Genomic DNA, 16,837 nt, shown 5'->3' with positions numbered 1-16,837 from the left:
TATTTTCAGACCTTAAAAGGGATTTGAAACAGTGGACCACGCAATAAGCCCACATAAACAGGATGGCATCTGATTCTCTAGGAATTACATTCAATGTTTTGTGAGCTCTCGCTCTCTAAAAAAACTTTTAGAGTAGTGGGGCTAACAAAGTTTGTGATACAGGGATTATCACACAAGACGTCCTACAAGGGTCAGGCTTGTGTCCACTGCTATTTTCACTTTTTATTAACAAACTCTCCTGGGATTTACCATATACCAATTGTATTCTGTAAGCTGACAATACAGTTAGTACTAAAACTATTAAGCACCAATCAACTTTGAACAAGGAACAGTAGTAATAATACAGTAAAGGAAAGTGTACTCAGTGCAGTGTATGGTTAAAAATGTATTTGAAGCATGAAATAATGGTAAGAGGGAGTTAAACAGGAAGGGCAAATACAAGGAAATGTACACTGGGCAGGGAAAGTGTGCTGAGACATGAATAACAGGAATGAATAAAGAGGAAGAGGCTTGGGCAAGTTAAATATGTCAATGTCCCGAAAACAGAATATGCCAATGTATGCACACTTCCAGCACAAGTCAGTAGCATAACATTAAGCACATATGTAGATAGCACAGTAAGTACTGCTGTTTACACCTCCTGAGCTATTAAACTTTAATATTACCATACATTATAGTTTATCTGTGATGGTCGTACAAGGTTACTTGTCAGTGGAGGTGAATGGTTGTGATATAACATCAGTGACATGCTCACTGCAGAGGACATTTAGCAAGGGTGGTATATAAATTAGGGGTGTGTGCATACTCTGCAGATCTGCAAAATGACTTGCTTGAATATGACTGACATGTCACCATAACTCTCAACCAATCAGAGACACAGAATAACAGACTCCTAGACAAATGTACATTATTATGGCCATTAATTTGCAGCATTGACAAAATATGTAAGGGTAATTATACATGTTCTGTAGGAACAGACATGTACAATTACAATGATTGTCAGTATACTATAAGGGGAATTCATCACCCCTTCCCTAATAATGACCAAGTTTTGGAGGTGTTAAGAGGGATGGTGTTAAACCTGGAATTGAAATCAGGGGCAATCCTGGCCAGTTGAGAGGTGAGCATGACACCACAACTCACACCTGCAAGTAGCAAACCTGTGCTATCAATGTTGTCACTGAGCTGTATATTTACTAGATGCAACACAAAAAGACATATCACACAAACATCTAGTGGAACGGCATGAAGGGAAGTCTGCACTGTCAAATTCTAATGGGTATACATCCCAAAAAATAGTTCTGTATGGTCTGCCAGATGTGTGGGAGCTCACTGTGCCAAATGTGATGCACTTGACTAAAGCATCCCTGGCTGTCATAGGTATTGGCATATAAACACCGCAGTATTATGAGTGGATTCCCTACACATAGCTGGGTATTGCATGCATCTGACACATGTAATACCAATGGCTACTGTCTGAAGCATCTGTAACTGATGTGTGAACTGAAACGTGATCTGTTATAATGAATGGTACAGCAGTATGTGAGAATGATGGCAATGCATAAACTATGCCCATGTGCACAGAAAATACAGCAGTGCAAAGTCAAGTGTCAATGATCATGGAAGCTGCCACTGTGATATTGTACACTTAACTAACAATACATGGAGCATCCTCTATAAAAACATATCAAACCTCAAGACGTGCCACACGATTACTGTCCCCCTGACATTGCCAGTCAAAATGTTATACTGCAGTGAAATCCTGACATCCATCCATATGTGTTCATGCAAACTATCAAGTGGTAATACTGATGTGATGTACTGGTATGTCCTTAACACATTACAGTCACACTACAGCTGTACATAGGCTACAATTGCACTTTATAGGTCCATAGGAGAGTATTAAGCTAACAGCCCAAGAGCCCATACAAGCCTAGTGAAATTTATCATGAGTTTAACAATTTTCAATAGATAGGTAAACAAAGTTCCCAGAGGTATGAGCCTACACTATGGAAAGCGATACCCACTGCCTCTGTCCATGACGGACATGGGTTCCACCACAGGAGTAAATTCATGATTACATATCCATTGCTCTAGGTTGTGCTTGAAGAGGGTCAGGGAAAGGCTTTGCTTTATGTGAATGGGAAGCTTGTTCTAGAGAATGGGAGTCTCTTAGAGATGTATCTATCTCTCCAACATGATTTATTTATGTCAAAGGCTAGGTTAAGATCCTTGGAATGAGTGACCCTCATGCAGTTTATTTTATGAATGTGTAACTTTTCCATCAGGGTCTGATTGGACACTGACCTGTAGGCTCTACACAGATTGTCCCTTAGTAGTCTGTAGGAGTCAGAATATAGTCATATGGTTTTCAATCTTTCCACATAGGACTTATTTTTTATTACCTGTATCTTCCTGGTGAGAAAAATCTGGATTTGCTCCAGCTGTTGCAGATGTCTGGAAAGGTACATGCAAATGGGTGCATTGTACTCAATTACAGGTGTTATGAGGGCCATGTAAAATGAAATTATAATGTACTTTGATCTGGATGTCATGTTCTTTCTTATGAGTTGTGCCAAAGAGATGGAATTTCTCACCACTGTGAACACAGGGTGGTTGACGTTCATATTAGTTTCAACCTGAGTAAAGACATTGCATACCACTGACTCTACTCTTTGTGGGCTGCTGTCTATATTGTAATGAAATGGGGTTTTACTTCCCAAAAGGGAATAATTATATATCTTTTTGGATTTATTTTCCCTCCATGGCTCTGGTAACAATCATCTGTGTGCATTAATCCTTTCTGAAGTATATCAGTATCGTTCGTGGATTTCATGATTGACCCCAATTTGGAATCAGATGCAGACTTGATCTGACAAAGACTGTCTACATTTGCATTGACTTCTGAGAAATAAACAAATTGGAAAGGGTCTAGTACAGAAACCTGTGGTACTCCCCTCATGAGTGGCATCTTCCTAGAGGTGAATTCACCCCCTTTGACAGTATTTGTCTTGTCGGTGAGCCATTTGGCTGCCACCTGGTAACATAGAGGTTTATGCCCAGTTACGTTTCTCTATAACACCTGACTGGGGAATTGTATAAAATGCCTTGGCCGAGTCAAGTTAGGCAGGATGCACAGTCTTTCCCTCATCCATGGTCTTGGTGACCTTCTCAAAGTAGTCAAACAGATTTTGCAGACATGATCTATCCTTAACAAATCCGAACTTTGTTGATCCCAGACTCGGGAGATTATTTATGTCCTTGGTGAGATATGGTCCATGATGATTATTTCCATGGCTTTACTGATGAGGCTATTCAGACTCATGTGTCTATAATTCACTGTGCATGTTGATGGTCCATCCCTGTACAGACGGATGACTGTTGCTATTCACCTTTCTGCCAGAATATAGCCTGTCTGGAAGCTGTGGTTAAATGGAGATCCAAGTGGGTCTGCTAGGTCAGGTTTGAAGTTATTTCAAAGGTGACCTGGGATGTTGTCAGGGTCCATTGATGCTGTGCTTTTAGCCTTAGAGAGGTCAGAGAAGATCTGCTATCTTCAGATAATCTGCTGAGGATTGGTGGCAGGTATGCTTTCAGTGATGACCGGTGGGGACAGGGGGGTGAAGTTTGATCCATCTCTGTCAGTTAGCAGGTTGTCTATTTCCTGTGGCTGAGTATGGGTGGAGCCATCCACAACCAACTATTTGCATAGCTGGGTATTCCCCATAACATTTCAGATGTAGTTACAAAATTCTTTGTGGCATCACCTCCAAATACAACATTCGGTATGAATCACATGCAACACAGTGGACCTGTTAACACAATCATACAACTCAACCTATTTAGTGTCATTACATCAGCTCTACATCATATGTGTATGTGTTTATTAATGGAAATATGTGAGTCACAACCTTGCCGCCATATATGGACACAGTACAACTGATGTGTATGCAGTTCATGCAGAACAGTTAATGATACAAATGCTGATAGTCCCACAATGCTTCTGTGGAACACATGGATAATCCTTGTCAATAACAGCACAATTGTGCATACAATGAATTCCCCAAGGTTGCAAGTGAATCTCAAAATGTCATATGTTTATGTATATAACAGCATGACATGTATATGAACCCAGACGTATGTATCCATGTAATCACTATGATGCAATATTGCTGTATGTCAGATAACATATCCAGATGCTAGGTGTACACATGCACACCTGTGCCATACTGCAGCTGTCACTGTGATGGTTGAATGGGAACTGTGTAGAATGTTCACATACTACAATAACACATGCCTTAGTAAGTTAACAATACATACATATATATATATATATATATATATATATATATATATATAGCATTATCCCATGTCAGCAGTCCTCAGAAGTCATATTACTACAGCTGTTATGGAAGGAACATGTAACCAAATGGCAGCAGCAGCCATCAATACAGTACCGCAAATCACAAATTGGAATATACTGTTACAGAGCTACAGTACATCCACACCACAACATAGCACATTGATATATGCAATCTTCAGAGGGTCATAAGGCATTTGTAGGCTAATGGTCAAGAGTACATAAAATCTGAGTCATTATCATGCCATTTAAACCAAAATTGCTATATCTGTGTGAGGGAAGACAGTAGAGGTATTTGTGTATGTGTGCATGTGTTTGAGTTTATTACAGATGCCCCTGTTCTTATGTGACATGTGCACCACCCCATGACAGAATTAGCAGTCACACATCTAGTGGTCTGCACATGGCTTGCACAGGGTGATGTTGGGGTTCTGCTTTATGAAGTGTGTGTGCATCTTTGAGATGATGACATCCTTATTATTCTGCAGAATGGATGTTATGTGTACAGAGGGAACAGGGGATGTTGGCTTCATGGTGTTATGTAAAACATTTTCCTGAGAGGGAGTCAAATGAAAAAAGATTCAAAGCCTCATACTATGACTGTAATATACCACCAACCACACCCACCCATCCCAGTTGATTGATGTCAGATATGAACATAACAGCTGCACAGGTGTACAGTCTGAATTCCATACAACATAAGATTAGCACCATCACAGATATCTGACTTTAACAGTGTCAGAGTGCACTTTACAGGATGACATCATCAGTGTATGCTGAGAAAATGATGTTGGGAGGATTGTGTGACAGAGATGTGGACTCACAACCTGGTGTAAAATTGTCTCCAAACTAATAGTTGAATGAACACACACACTCAAGTTGACTGTTGTGAGATTAGCACCCCTATCTATCTAGTTACACAAGTTAGAGAACACAGTACTTGAAGCTAGCATCATGGTACAAGTCTGACTTTAGCATTGTCAGAGTGCACTTTATAGATGACATAATTGGTCTATGCTGAGAAAATGATGTTGGGAGACCTGTATGAAATTGCTGTGGAGTCATGTACTAGTGTAAAAGCATTTTCTGAATGATACCTGCGTGAGGCAGCGGGACCTGGAGTCAAGCTCTTCTGATTATGCCTACACAAAAATTGATTGTTGTGAGATTCAATCCCCTACCTAACTAGTTACACAACTGTTGTATGTCTCATGTATTCAAACGAGACACCGAGGCTGGGTAAGCTTTCAAGTAATTTATTATTGATACACACATCAGGAGCTGCTGCTTGTACAGATACTTCATACTTCATTTGCTTTCTGACTGACATGTTACTTCTAACACACACACACACACACACACACACACACACACACACACACACACACACGCACACACACACACACACATGCATCTCCATTCAATCTTACATTTCACACCAACTGACTACACAAAATGGCATTGATCCTGCATGTGCTCAGTAACTTATATGCACATCCTGTCTAGCTACAGTGGCTGACTAGGTTTAATATACACACTGATCTATATCCTCCTTCTTTAATTTTGTTTGGAATTGCAAGATACAAGAACAAAGGCATATTTAAGAACTAGACATTATCTCAACATTTCAACAAAACATAACTAATTTCAAGTAGAGGTTGCTGTGTATTTATGATTGGGTTTTCAAATTCTACCCAATCTAGCTACATAGAAATTCTGACTGGGTTTAACATCAGGAACCGTCTCTGGGGACTCGTTCAGTACTGAAAAATCTGGGTTTACATCAGAGTTGTTTGAAGAAAGCATACTGTCCTTTTGAATTCGAACAGTTGTCAAGTCACTCTGGAAATTAGAGTCACTGACATAGGCAATCTGCTGTGGGACTGGTTCTGAGACAGCTAACATGTGTCTATGATTAGTTCTGTAGTCCATTCCTGCAGCTTGCATGATGTAAGATCTCAGTTCCTCTCAAATGTCCTTCATGATTGCCACATGATCATAAGCTTTGGATGCTTGCATTCTTACAACTTCTCCTTGTAATAATGGTTGAAGGGATTTACTGTTCTTATCATAGTACAACTTTTGTGACTGATGTTTTTTCAAAAGTTAAGCCTTGAGCACTCTATTATTCTTTGCATTTGGTACTAACACTTGTTTACTGATTGCAAAAGTTGTTCATGTCCATCTGGACATCAATCTTTGAGCAGATGAACCAAGCAAGTTATCTGGAAGAATCTTTCTGAGACCGAGTAAGTTAAGGAAAACAGCAGTGCCATCTCTTTTGTAATTGTCCAACAAATGCTTTGCACTACAAACTGCACATTCAGCTAAACCATTGGCTTGTGGATACGTAGGATTACTGGTAGTAGGAACAAAGTCCCAAGACTCAGCAAACTAGTTGAACTGCTGACTAATAAACTTTGCGCCATTGTCAGACATCACTTTGTGCAGACTACTATGGACAGAAAAATGTATCTTCAAATTTATAATGATTGTGCAAGATATCAAATTAGGAAGTAGGTCAATTTCAACCCAATTTGAGCAAGAATCTACTAACACCAAGTAATGCTGACCATTTCATTTGAAAATATCTACAGCAAACTTCAACCCTGATAATTCAGGAATTTGGTATAGCTGAAATAGTTCTTTTTGTTGATGTGGTTTGGTGATGTTGTAGATTGAACATGCTAGAGTTTCCTTCTCTATATCTTTCTACTTTGAATGCCAAAATACAATGCTCCTTACCCTTCTTTTGGTTGAATCAGTACCTGAGTGACCATGATGCAAGATTTTGATATATTCCTGTCATAATGCTTTAGGATTACCACTTTTGGACCTTTCATGATGATTCCTTCTTCCATCATGAGCTCATCTCTGTAAGGAAAATACTGCTGAATGTCAAGTGGTAAATCAGTTTGCCATGTTGGCCATCCTTGACTGATAACATTTTTCAGCTTCTGGAGAGTTGGGTCTGAAGCGTGTGATTTCTCAGTTCATCAAGCCTTGGTGATGAAAAGTTCTGGACTTCTATGACTTCAAAGTCTGCTGTTTCATTTTCATGCTGCTCTGCACTTTGTCTGGGTGCACGTGACAAAGCATCAGCAAGGTACAAGCCTTTGCCCTTTTTGCAAACAATATTGAAATTGTCATAAAAATCCAACCTAAAGCATAAAAACATGGCAGAACTCTTTCTAAAACTGTAAAAGTTTAATAAAACAAAAACAATAACGGTTAGCGCTTTCACACAAAGTGCTTCTCCAGACCATAAAAACTGAAATGAAACAACATCATTAAATAGTATGAACAATTAAGCAATTTGCAATTTCTTTAAAACCTCTGCCGAAATCTAGAGGTCTTCAACATTAATTAATTGCTGCTTGTTCTTTAATTGCTTAATTGTTCATACTATTTAATGATGTTTCATTTCAGTTTTTATGGTCTGAAGAAGCACTTTGTGTGAAAGTGATAATCGTTATTGTTTTTGTTTTCTTAAACATTTACAGTTTTAAAAATAATTCTGTGTTTTTGTGCCTTAGGTGATATTTTTATGTCACTTTTGCTTTACTCCTGGCACACTCCCTTAAGGATTATTCTGTTTTTCATAACATTGAAATTGTATTTTTTCAATTTTAACATCATGAGTTGCAATCGAGCTGGGGGCTGTATGTTTTGGCTTTTTCAAAATTGTCACTGGTGGTTGGTGATCCATCTCTATTTGGATATGTCTGCCTTAAATATAATCACTGAACTTTGAACATGCAAACACCACTGCCAAAAGTTCTTTTTCTACTTGCCATTAAAGCATCTCTGAGTAAAACCTCTTGATGCATAAGCAATGGGTATGCCTTCTTAAAGGGATGCTGTACCAAGGCCATATCCTGAAGCATCCCAAGGAAGAGTTACAAGTTTGTGAACATCATAATATTTCAATGTGGGTAGACTGGCAATTTTCTTCTTCAGAATATCAAATGCTGTTTGGTGTTGTTCCAACCAAGACCAGTTTAAACTTTTGTGTATCAACTCATGTAGTGGTGCAGAAAGCTCACTCGAGTCTGGGATTAACTTTCCTGAATAGCTGACCATACCTACAAAACCTTGTAAAGATGTCACAGTCTCTGGAACTGGCATTTCAACAATTGCTGTTTGCATAGACAGCTCTGGTTGTAAGCCAGAACTTGTAAACAAATGTCCCACCTAAGTAACTTCTGTCAGTTTGAATTCACATTTCTGACGATTCAGTTTGAGATTTACTTCATATGGATGCCCTAGAACTTTCCTGAGATTACTATCATGTTCATCTTCACCATTGTCTCCAGCAATAATGTCGTCTACTATAATAATAGCATATGGATAACCAGCAATTATACAATGACTCCCTATTAATATTTGAAAATGTGCATGCTGATTGGCCAGCCCAGCCAGTGTGCCCATTGTAAATCCCACAATATACCAATGGAAAAAGGTCCGGTTGCCCAGACTTTTTCCTGTTGGTATAAAGTGCCCCTAAACCTTTTTTTTTTTTTTTTTTTTTTTTTTTTTACAATTAAAAAAAAGAGAGAGAGAAAAGAGAAAACGGAGCAACAGAGACTTTCTTTTCTACATTGCTTCTGTTTCAAAGCATTAATGTACTGGGTATGTATGGGAACGCAAGTCCCATACACATGTGCAGTACATCAAAATGAAGAAGCAGTATACCACAACCAGCAGAAGAACAGTAATCCGTCGTTATACAAAGACATTATTTAAGAAAAGTAAGTATTTTTTTTTCTTAAATAATGTCATTGTATAATATCAATAACTGACTCAGTGGTAGTGGCATATTGAAGATTTACCCACGGTTGCCTTTGTTTAATCACTCGGGCTTCACCCTTGTGATTAAACCACACCAACTGTGGGTAAATCTTCAATATACCACACCACGTCGTCAGTTATTGCTTAAGTATTTGTTCCATGGAATGTTGAAATACCTCACTGACAGAATTAATTCCAAATGACATTCTTAAAAATTTGTATCTACCAAATGGTGTACTGAATGTGGTTAACAATAAAGATTTGTGATTCAGTGAATTGTCAAAAGCCGCTTTTTGCATCTGAGACTGAAAAAAACAGAGGAATTTCGCATGAGAGCAGCTACCTCTTATACTGTATGCATTGGATGATGAGGACACTTAAGTGCTTTGTTTAAGTCTCTTGGATCAAAACATAATTGAATATCATCTGAGCTTTTCTTATGAGCTATAACCAGGGATGGTACCTATTCAGTCGGTTCTGCTACTGGAGTAAGGACGCCTAAATTCACCATTTTGCCTAGTTCTGCTTTTACTTTACTCTGCATTGCTACTGGAATCTTCTATGCTTGCCTAACAACTGGACTTACTTCATGGGTTTAACTTCACAGAATACGTGACTGGAAGTTTACAAGTCTTGTTTGAAAATATCAACATATTCACTAACAATATTCTGTGTAAAACTACAGTATCGTTGTTATTCACTCACACGGTGGACCTCTTTATTAAATGAAATCAGTCCCATTCTCAGACTGTCTGTGAGGCCTAACAGTGACTGCATGTGTCTTTTGACTATGTAAAACTGTAAATCATAGCTGTTTCCCACAGAAGGGTGAGAAAGCACTACTGCACCATTTGTATGAATCTCTTCCCCACCATAAACAACTAGTTTTGCACACTTTGTTGAATCGAGTTTTTCACCAGCTTTTATTTTAGCAAACAATTGTGCTGATATAACATTGCACTTACATCCAGTGTCTACTTTAAGCTCTATAGGTTTCCCATTAATTTATACAGTACAAAATATTTCACTCTTTGCTGACAACTGATAGTCTACTGTGCTAACTGTTTTATCAATCACAGACACCATCAACATAGAAAGTCTGCTGACAGCTCTCAGAGTTTTCTGCAGTCTCTTTCTGATCTACTTGCTTCATCGGATACTCTGTTTTAATATGTTTGTGACACTTTAGACTTGAAAAGCCTTTTGAAGTGATTCCACTTTTTACATTTGTGACATTGCTGACCAAAAGCCAAACACTTCTCCAGTTTAGGTTCATGGCTGCCTCCACAATTGTGACAGTTATTCTTTTCCATCCTAACTTTCTGCTGCACACTATCAACATCCGCACTAGCAGCAGATACTGCAAATATGCTTTTCTCATTCATAAGCATATTTGTATTCTTTTATGTTAGCAAATCTCTCTGGCTTTGTTCAATGTTAATTCACTATATTGAAGCAAAATCCTTCTCACTGCATCATTATTAATACCACATACAACATAAGCTTTTATCATTTCATCTCGTAGAGTACCAAATCTGCATGTTTTTGTTTTATTTCTTAAATCGGTAATATATGCTGCAATAGTTTCACCAGGCTTTTAATTCCTTGTGTAAAATATGTGCCTTTCCATTGTAATATTCATTTGGGGATACACATTTCTCTAAATTTACATTTTAAGCCTGTATGAAAACACTGACAGTTCTCAGCAATATTATTATCAAACACCAGTGGTTCAGGTCTGCAAAATCCCTCTGCCAAAACAACAAAGTTCTTTTAAATATAAGTATAGACCTGGTACTTGTAATTTTGCTCTAGTGCACAACAATCTCTCCAAAAATGCTTTACTGTAACACGGCAAATACCTCAAACAATCTGGTCACTTTGAAAAAGTTTTAGTTACTGCGAAAAAGTTGGACATTATGTAAAAATTTGGACATTTTGGCCTTTTCGAACATTTTAAACACTTTGGAGAGTATTACTATGTCACTATCTCAGACATTTAGAACATCTTGGAAATTATTTTGACTACTTTGAATGCTATGCCATATGTTTGGTGACTGAAAATCATTTAAAATGAATTTAAGTAACTTTGAATAATTCTGACCTGCTTGCAAGTTCTCTCCTGGATATTACTCCACTTCTAACTGTGTGCCTCATAGTTTGTGAGCTGCTTCAACTTCGGATCCCATTCTGACACCATGTCACATGTCTCATGTATTCAAATGAAACACTGAGGCAGGGTATGGGTTCAAGTCGTTTATTATACATACACACATCAGGAGCTGTAGCTTGTACATATACTTTGTACTTCATTTGTTTACTGACTGACTTGTTACTTCTAACACACACACACGTACATCTCCATTCAATTTTACATTCACGCTGACTGACTACACAAAATGGCACTGATCCCGCACATTCTCAGTAACTTATATGCATGTGTTGTCTAGCTACAATGGCTGACTAGGTTCAATATACACACTGATTTGCAACAAGCAAAAGAACAGAGTACTTAACACTAGTACCAGAGTACAAGTCTAACTTCAGCCCTGTCAGAGTGTACTTTATAGAGGATGACATCATCAGTGTATGGTGAGAAGATGTTGTTGGGGTGGCTGTATGAAACTGCTACAGAGTCATGTAAAAGTGAAAAAGTATTTTCTAAATGATACTTGTGTGAGCACAGCAGGACCTGGAGTCAAGCTCTTCTGACTACGTACACACTCAGACATAAAGACACACACACAAGTTGACTGTTGTGAGATTTGATCTACTACTTAAATAATTACTGATGGAAACACCTAAGCTCCTCCAGCGAAACACCTCACAACCAAGGATATAATAGTAGGTCTAAAGTCCAAAAATGCACAGCCAAAAATCAGCCAAAATCAGACCATAAAGCAGGAAATGGGCAATTCCAATAAAATCCAGCAATACTTTAATAGATACGATCTCAGTGCTTTCGCCTTCTACCTGAAGGCATCACCAGAGATAAAATACAAACTTCAGTGCAGTTCTTATATTCAGCATTCAATTATAATTCAGTTACATACAACCAATCAAAGTGTAGAAGCAATTAAATATTCATTTTTGACTTAAAAAAATGTGAAACTCTTTGAAATCCATCTTAATGATGTATACACCTTAGTATATTTAATGAGCTTAAAAGGACTTTACAAAAGTGTGATGTAAAACATCAATAAAATTTATTTAACTCAATGTTTCTGCTCTTTGTTTAAAAATACAGTTCAGGGACAGCTTGTCAATTAGTCCCAGCTTATTTCTGGCATCTAATCTAAATTGCCAAAACACTTCCTTTTGCTCTAACAGTAAGTCACTGTTCCCTCCCCTGTCTGATGTGAGCACCCTGTCTATAATAAAGAAAACAAACCTTTTGAAATGAAAACATTCAAGTGCGGGTTTGTACAAGGCATTAGGGATTTTTCTTTTTATTATATCGTATGTGTGCTCGTATATACATTCTTTTATGGTTCTGATGGTTTTCCCTATGTAGAATACAGGACAGGAGGTACAGGATGCTAAGTAAATGACCATTTTAGTTGTACAATTACAACTTTCTGGACACTTTAAAGTTCTTTTGTACCCATCTACTGTGGCATATGGACTTTCGTTAATAAATTTACAAACTTTACAAAAGCAACATTTGGTCATTTTGGAATGGCAATTTAATAAGATGTTCTACTTACAAATCCAGCCTCAAGGTCCCAGCACCAGCAATAGTTGAGAAACCGAACAATGACAGCACGAATAAAATCCCCAACAAGTATTGTTATGTATGTTGTCATCATGTCAGAGACAGTTAGTTTCACAAATTCCTGTAATTAATGAGAATAAATGACAATAGAAGATGAATGATGGGACATCAAGACCTGTCATGTAATAACTGTTACAGAATGGAGTGAATCTGCATTAATTATCACAATATGTATATGCCTATCGGGTTAACAATCTATCTATCTAACTGTTAATTATTGTTTGCTAAATCACTCTGTAAATCTGTTTGTCTGCTCATTCATTTAGGGTCTGCTGAATGAATAACAGCATTTAGAAAAGTTGTTTGTTACTATATATAATCCCAAAGTACACATTGGTGAAAATATACAGATAAAACAAGACATGATGAAGTCGTACATAATACAAGAGTTACATTTACATTCTTGTTTTGTACAAATTGAAAGGTACATAAATTATTAATAACATTACAGAGACTGCACATTCAAATAATAGTCATTTGTGCTTCATGTTCATATCTATGATGTGATATTTGGACTTTTGTAGTTATAAATGTGAATGGGAGAGTTGTACTGATATGCAAATCTTCACCTTCAATCTGCCTCAACAGGAATGGATTATTTCTATTACATTATTTAAGAATAAAATTGCTTACCTTTCTTAAATAATGAATTGTATGTATAACAGCATTTTAGTCTTCCGCATTTTCCCTATACTGATGTACTGCATGTGTGTATGGAACTGGCATTCCCACACTTGCACAGTACATCAGTGCAGTGGTGCATAAGTGATAGAGAAAACAGAATCTCTATTGCTGTTTTTTTAACTATTAAAAAAATAGAGATTTATGAGAGACAGAGTAAACATATAAGGAAAATCAGGTAGGTTTCTATTTGTTTAGTTTTAAAGAATATACATAATTTTCTTATTTATTTTATTTATTTATTTATTTTTCATTTGTTTACCGGGATTGTCTAACTGGATATATTTCCATTTTCAGTAGAGGCCCGGGGAGAAAAGCTCCAGCTTAGTAAAAAAAAGAAAAAAATACACATTTTTTTTGTCAAAAATTAAACAAGCAGGCAAAAGAAGAAGAACTAGACAGTATAAATACAAATGTATAGAAAATATACAAGTCAGAGGAATATACAGGTCTTATATTTTTGCTTTGGCCATCAGCATATCCTAGTAGAATGTCTGGCCACTCAGTAGTACTTCAGCGGCCAGACTTTCTTTTATTACTATATTCTTGACTTGCAATAGGCATGTTGGTTATTGTTGTCCAATCAGTGTGCTCATTTTTGAATAGTAATGAATATTTATTGTATAATTATTGATAAAACTATTATAACATGGTATATGTATGCATTTTCTAATGTTATTGTATTTCATCTGATTTTAATGCATGCTTTTATGTGTTTTCTTTCATTTCAGTTGATTGATCTGTGTGCAATATTTCTCTCGGTTTATTTTATTTTTATTTTTTATGTTCTTTATTTTTATATTTACAGTTTCTTGACTTTGATTGAGGAAGGGTATGCAATATTTGTTATATTGTAGTAGCTCCTTCAGGTTCTTTTATAATTGATTCATTTACTATTTTTTTCCACATTGTTTAAAAAACCTGATAAACATTTTAAGAATTTTTGGAAGCAGTGGACCAGGGCTTACCAGATGATGTTATCTACCTAGACCTGAAAAAGGCCTTCAGCTTGGTATCACATGTTGAAATATTCAAGGTACTGGAGAGTAAAGCGGGTAAACAGATACATAACAAGGTCAATAATGATCTAGCTCTATGGAAGGTCATTAAGAGTTAAATTAGTTGAAGTTATTTCCAAGGTTAAACTGGTGTTATCACATGTGCCACAGTTTTCATTTCTGGGACCAGTGCTTTTTTCCATCTTTATGGAAAACTTTCCTGTTTCCAGAGATATCTGGAGCACTAAGTTTTTTGATGACACTAATGTGAGGACAATTGTAGCAAAGCTTTCAGACCAGGTAGAGCTGCCCATGCACCAGGAAGCAATTCATCTTTGGACATTGTTAAGAACATGGCATTTACTGCAACAAAAATAATAATTAGTCATCTGTGGACAATAATCCCTGCAAACCACTATGTTTTAAACAATGTCCTCCTGCTTGAAACCTACTCTGTTAGGGATCTTGGAGCAGTTATTGATAAATCTTTTAAGTCTAAAGCCAACATATCATCAGTTATTAGAAGTTGCCATTCGGCCACCAAAGATATGTTTAGCATGTTATTGAGTAGGAATGAGACAATGCTTATGCCCTTGTTTAAAGCTATCAGCAGACCTATTCTAAAGTATTGTGTTGAAAACTGAAGCTGCTCTTGTACTCAGATTAAGTGAGTGGAAAACATTCAGAAATTCTTTACCAAAACAATTTTTATAGTTAGTTCCTTGAATTACAAAACCAGGTTACATCTTTTTTGATTAACTATAGATTTGTTAAGTGGGATCTACATTTATTAAGTTAATTCAAACATGATATAGTATGGTTGATACCATGGGTATCAGATTTTCAAATTACTCCTTGGGTAATAGAAACAATCAGGAGAATGTTATGGTTCCAATTGATCAGACTCTATCAGGGTGGGAAGCTTTTCATATCCGAGTGGTAAGGCTATAGAATATGTACAATAAAGGCAGATACACTGGGATCCTTTGAAACCAATACTAACAAATGGTTTTGTAAGAGAGTCTGTAATCCCTTACTAATTGGGCACAAAATCCTCAGAAGTCTCTAAAAAAGTTCTGAGTTTGATTTCCATGTATTGAACATTATTTAATGAGGTTCACAAAAGTGGAGTAGTAAGCAGGTGGGCACAGGTGTTGATAGCAGTTCTTTAGCAGATCCCAGGATGCTCCACTGGCAAAACTGACTGGAAAAAATATATGAGGGGGAATTTTTTTTTACAGACTGAGCCCTGCTTAAGAAGAGGAAAAGACAAAGGAAGAAGAGAGACAGACCTGTATGACTTTTCAGAGGAGTCACGGGACAAATAAAAATGGTCCTGGTTGGAAGCAGGCAGAATAAGTCTTGGAACAGTAGAACCCAAATATGAGAAAATGAACAGGTATCACCAAATGTGTTAGGAAAGAGTTGCTTGAGATGCAAAATTTACTATTCCAATGTCAAGCTAGCGCAATTTAAAGCCTTCAGGAGGGCTGGGAACCAGTGATAGAAATAGTTCTCTAACGTACACTTTCTCTTGTCTCTCTCTTTTTTTTTCTTCTTTTGTGAGGGTATCTGTGACATGCCATTCCAGAAGATTAGCTAAATATCTGCGTGTTAGATGCTTTTTTGGTCGGTATCTTATTACTGCACATCAAGCAATAGAAAACATGGGAGGAGTCATGTCAACTGATTAATGAGAAAGCTGTCATGGAAAAGTTCTGTTTATCACTGTTGGCAAGATCAAGTCTGAAGTCCACAAGATGTTTCTTAACAAGAAACAAGCACTGTCTGGCAGTCAGATAGGATGTTTAATGGCAGGCACGACTGCTTTTCTATGGGAAGGCAAAGAATCGTGATGCTGTTGCTTGGAGTATAACACCAGCAGACTGTTTACAAAATGGAGGGGTTTAATTCAGGACACTCAGTGGCCCATGTATAGATGAGGGTTTGGACGTTTATTTGTCTTCCACTGATTTTCATCAATGATGTCTTAAGTAAGAAGAACATACCAATGTTTATGACATAAACTTTGTTTTAGAATGTTGTTTGATAGCATCCTGTACTAGGGAATTATAAAAGCATTTTATGAGGTGATCAAATCTCTGCTTGCTACACCTAATACTACATATATCTATTGTTGGTTCCACCAATTATAGTTGTTTTTCTCTTGTGCAAATTAGTGAGCTGGGTATATTCTATCTAGGGCAGCTAAGCATAATAACTTTTGCAGTT

The 16,837-nt window shown here is 37.1% G+C and overlaps 1 protein-coding gene across 1 annotated transcript in view; it reads right to left on the bottom strand.

The window, feature by feature from the left end:
• Positions 1-16,837, bottom strand: part of TMC1 (transmembrane channel like 1) — a 902,740-nt gene that overhangs the window by 258,484 nt on the left and 627,419 nt on the right. Inside the window, exon 10 of the mRNA XM_044060320.1 lies at positions 12,859-12,987. Coding sequence (XP_043916255.1) covers positions 12,859-12,987 — 129 coding nt within the window. The remainder of the gene's footprint in view (positions 1-12,858; positions 12,988-16,837) is intronic.

Source organism: Protopterus annectens, chromosome 2.part0, assembly GCF_019279795.1.
Source record: "Protopterus annectens isolate FY-2018-M chromosome 2.part0, PAN1.0, whole genome shotgun sequence".
Classification (NCBI taxonomy): Eukaryota; Metazoa; Chordata; order Ceratodontiformes; family Protopteridae; genus Protopterus; species Protopterus annectens.
This window is presented reverse-complemented; position numbering and strand designations above follow the sequence as displayed.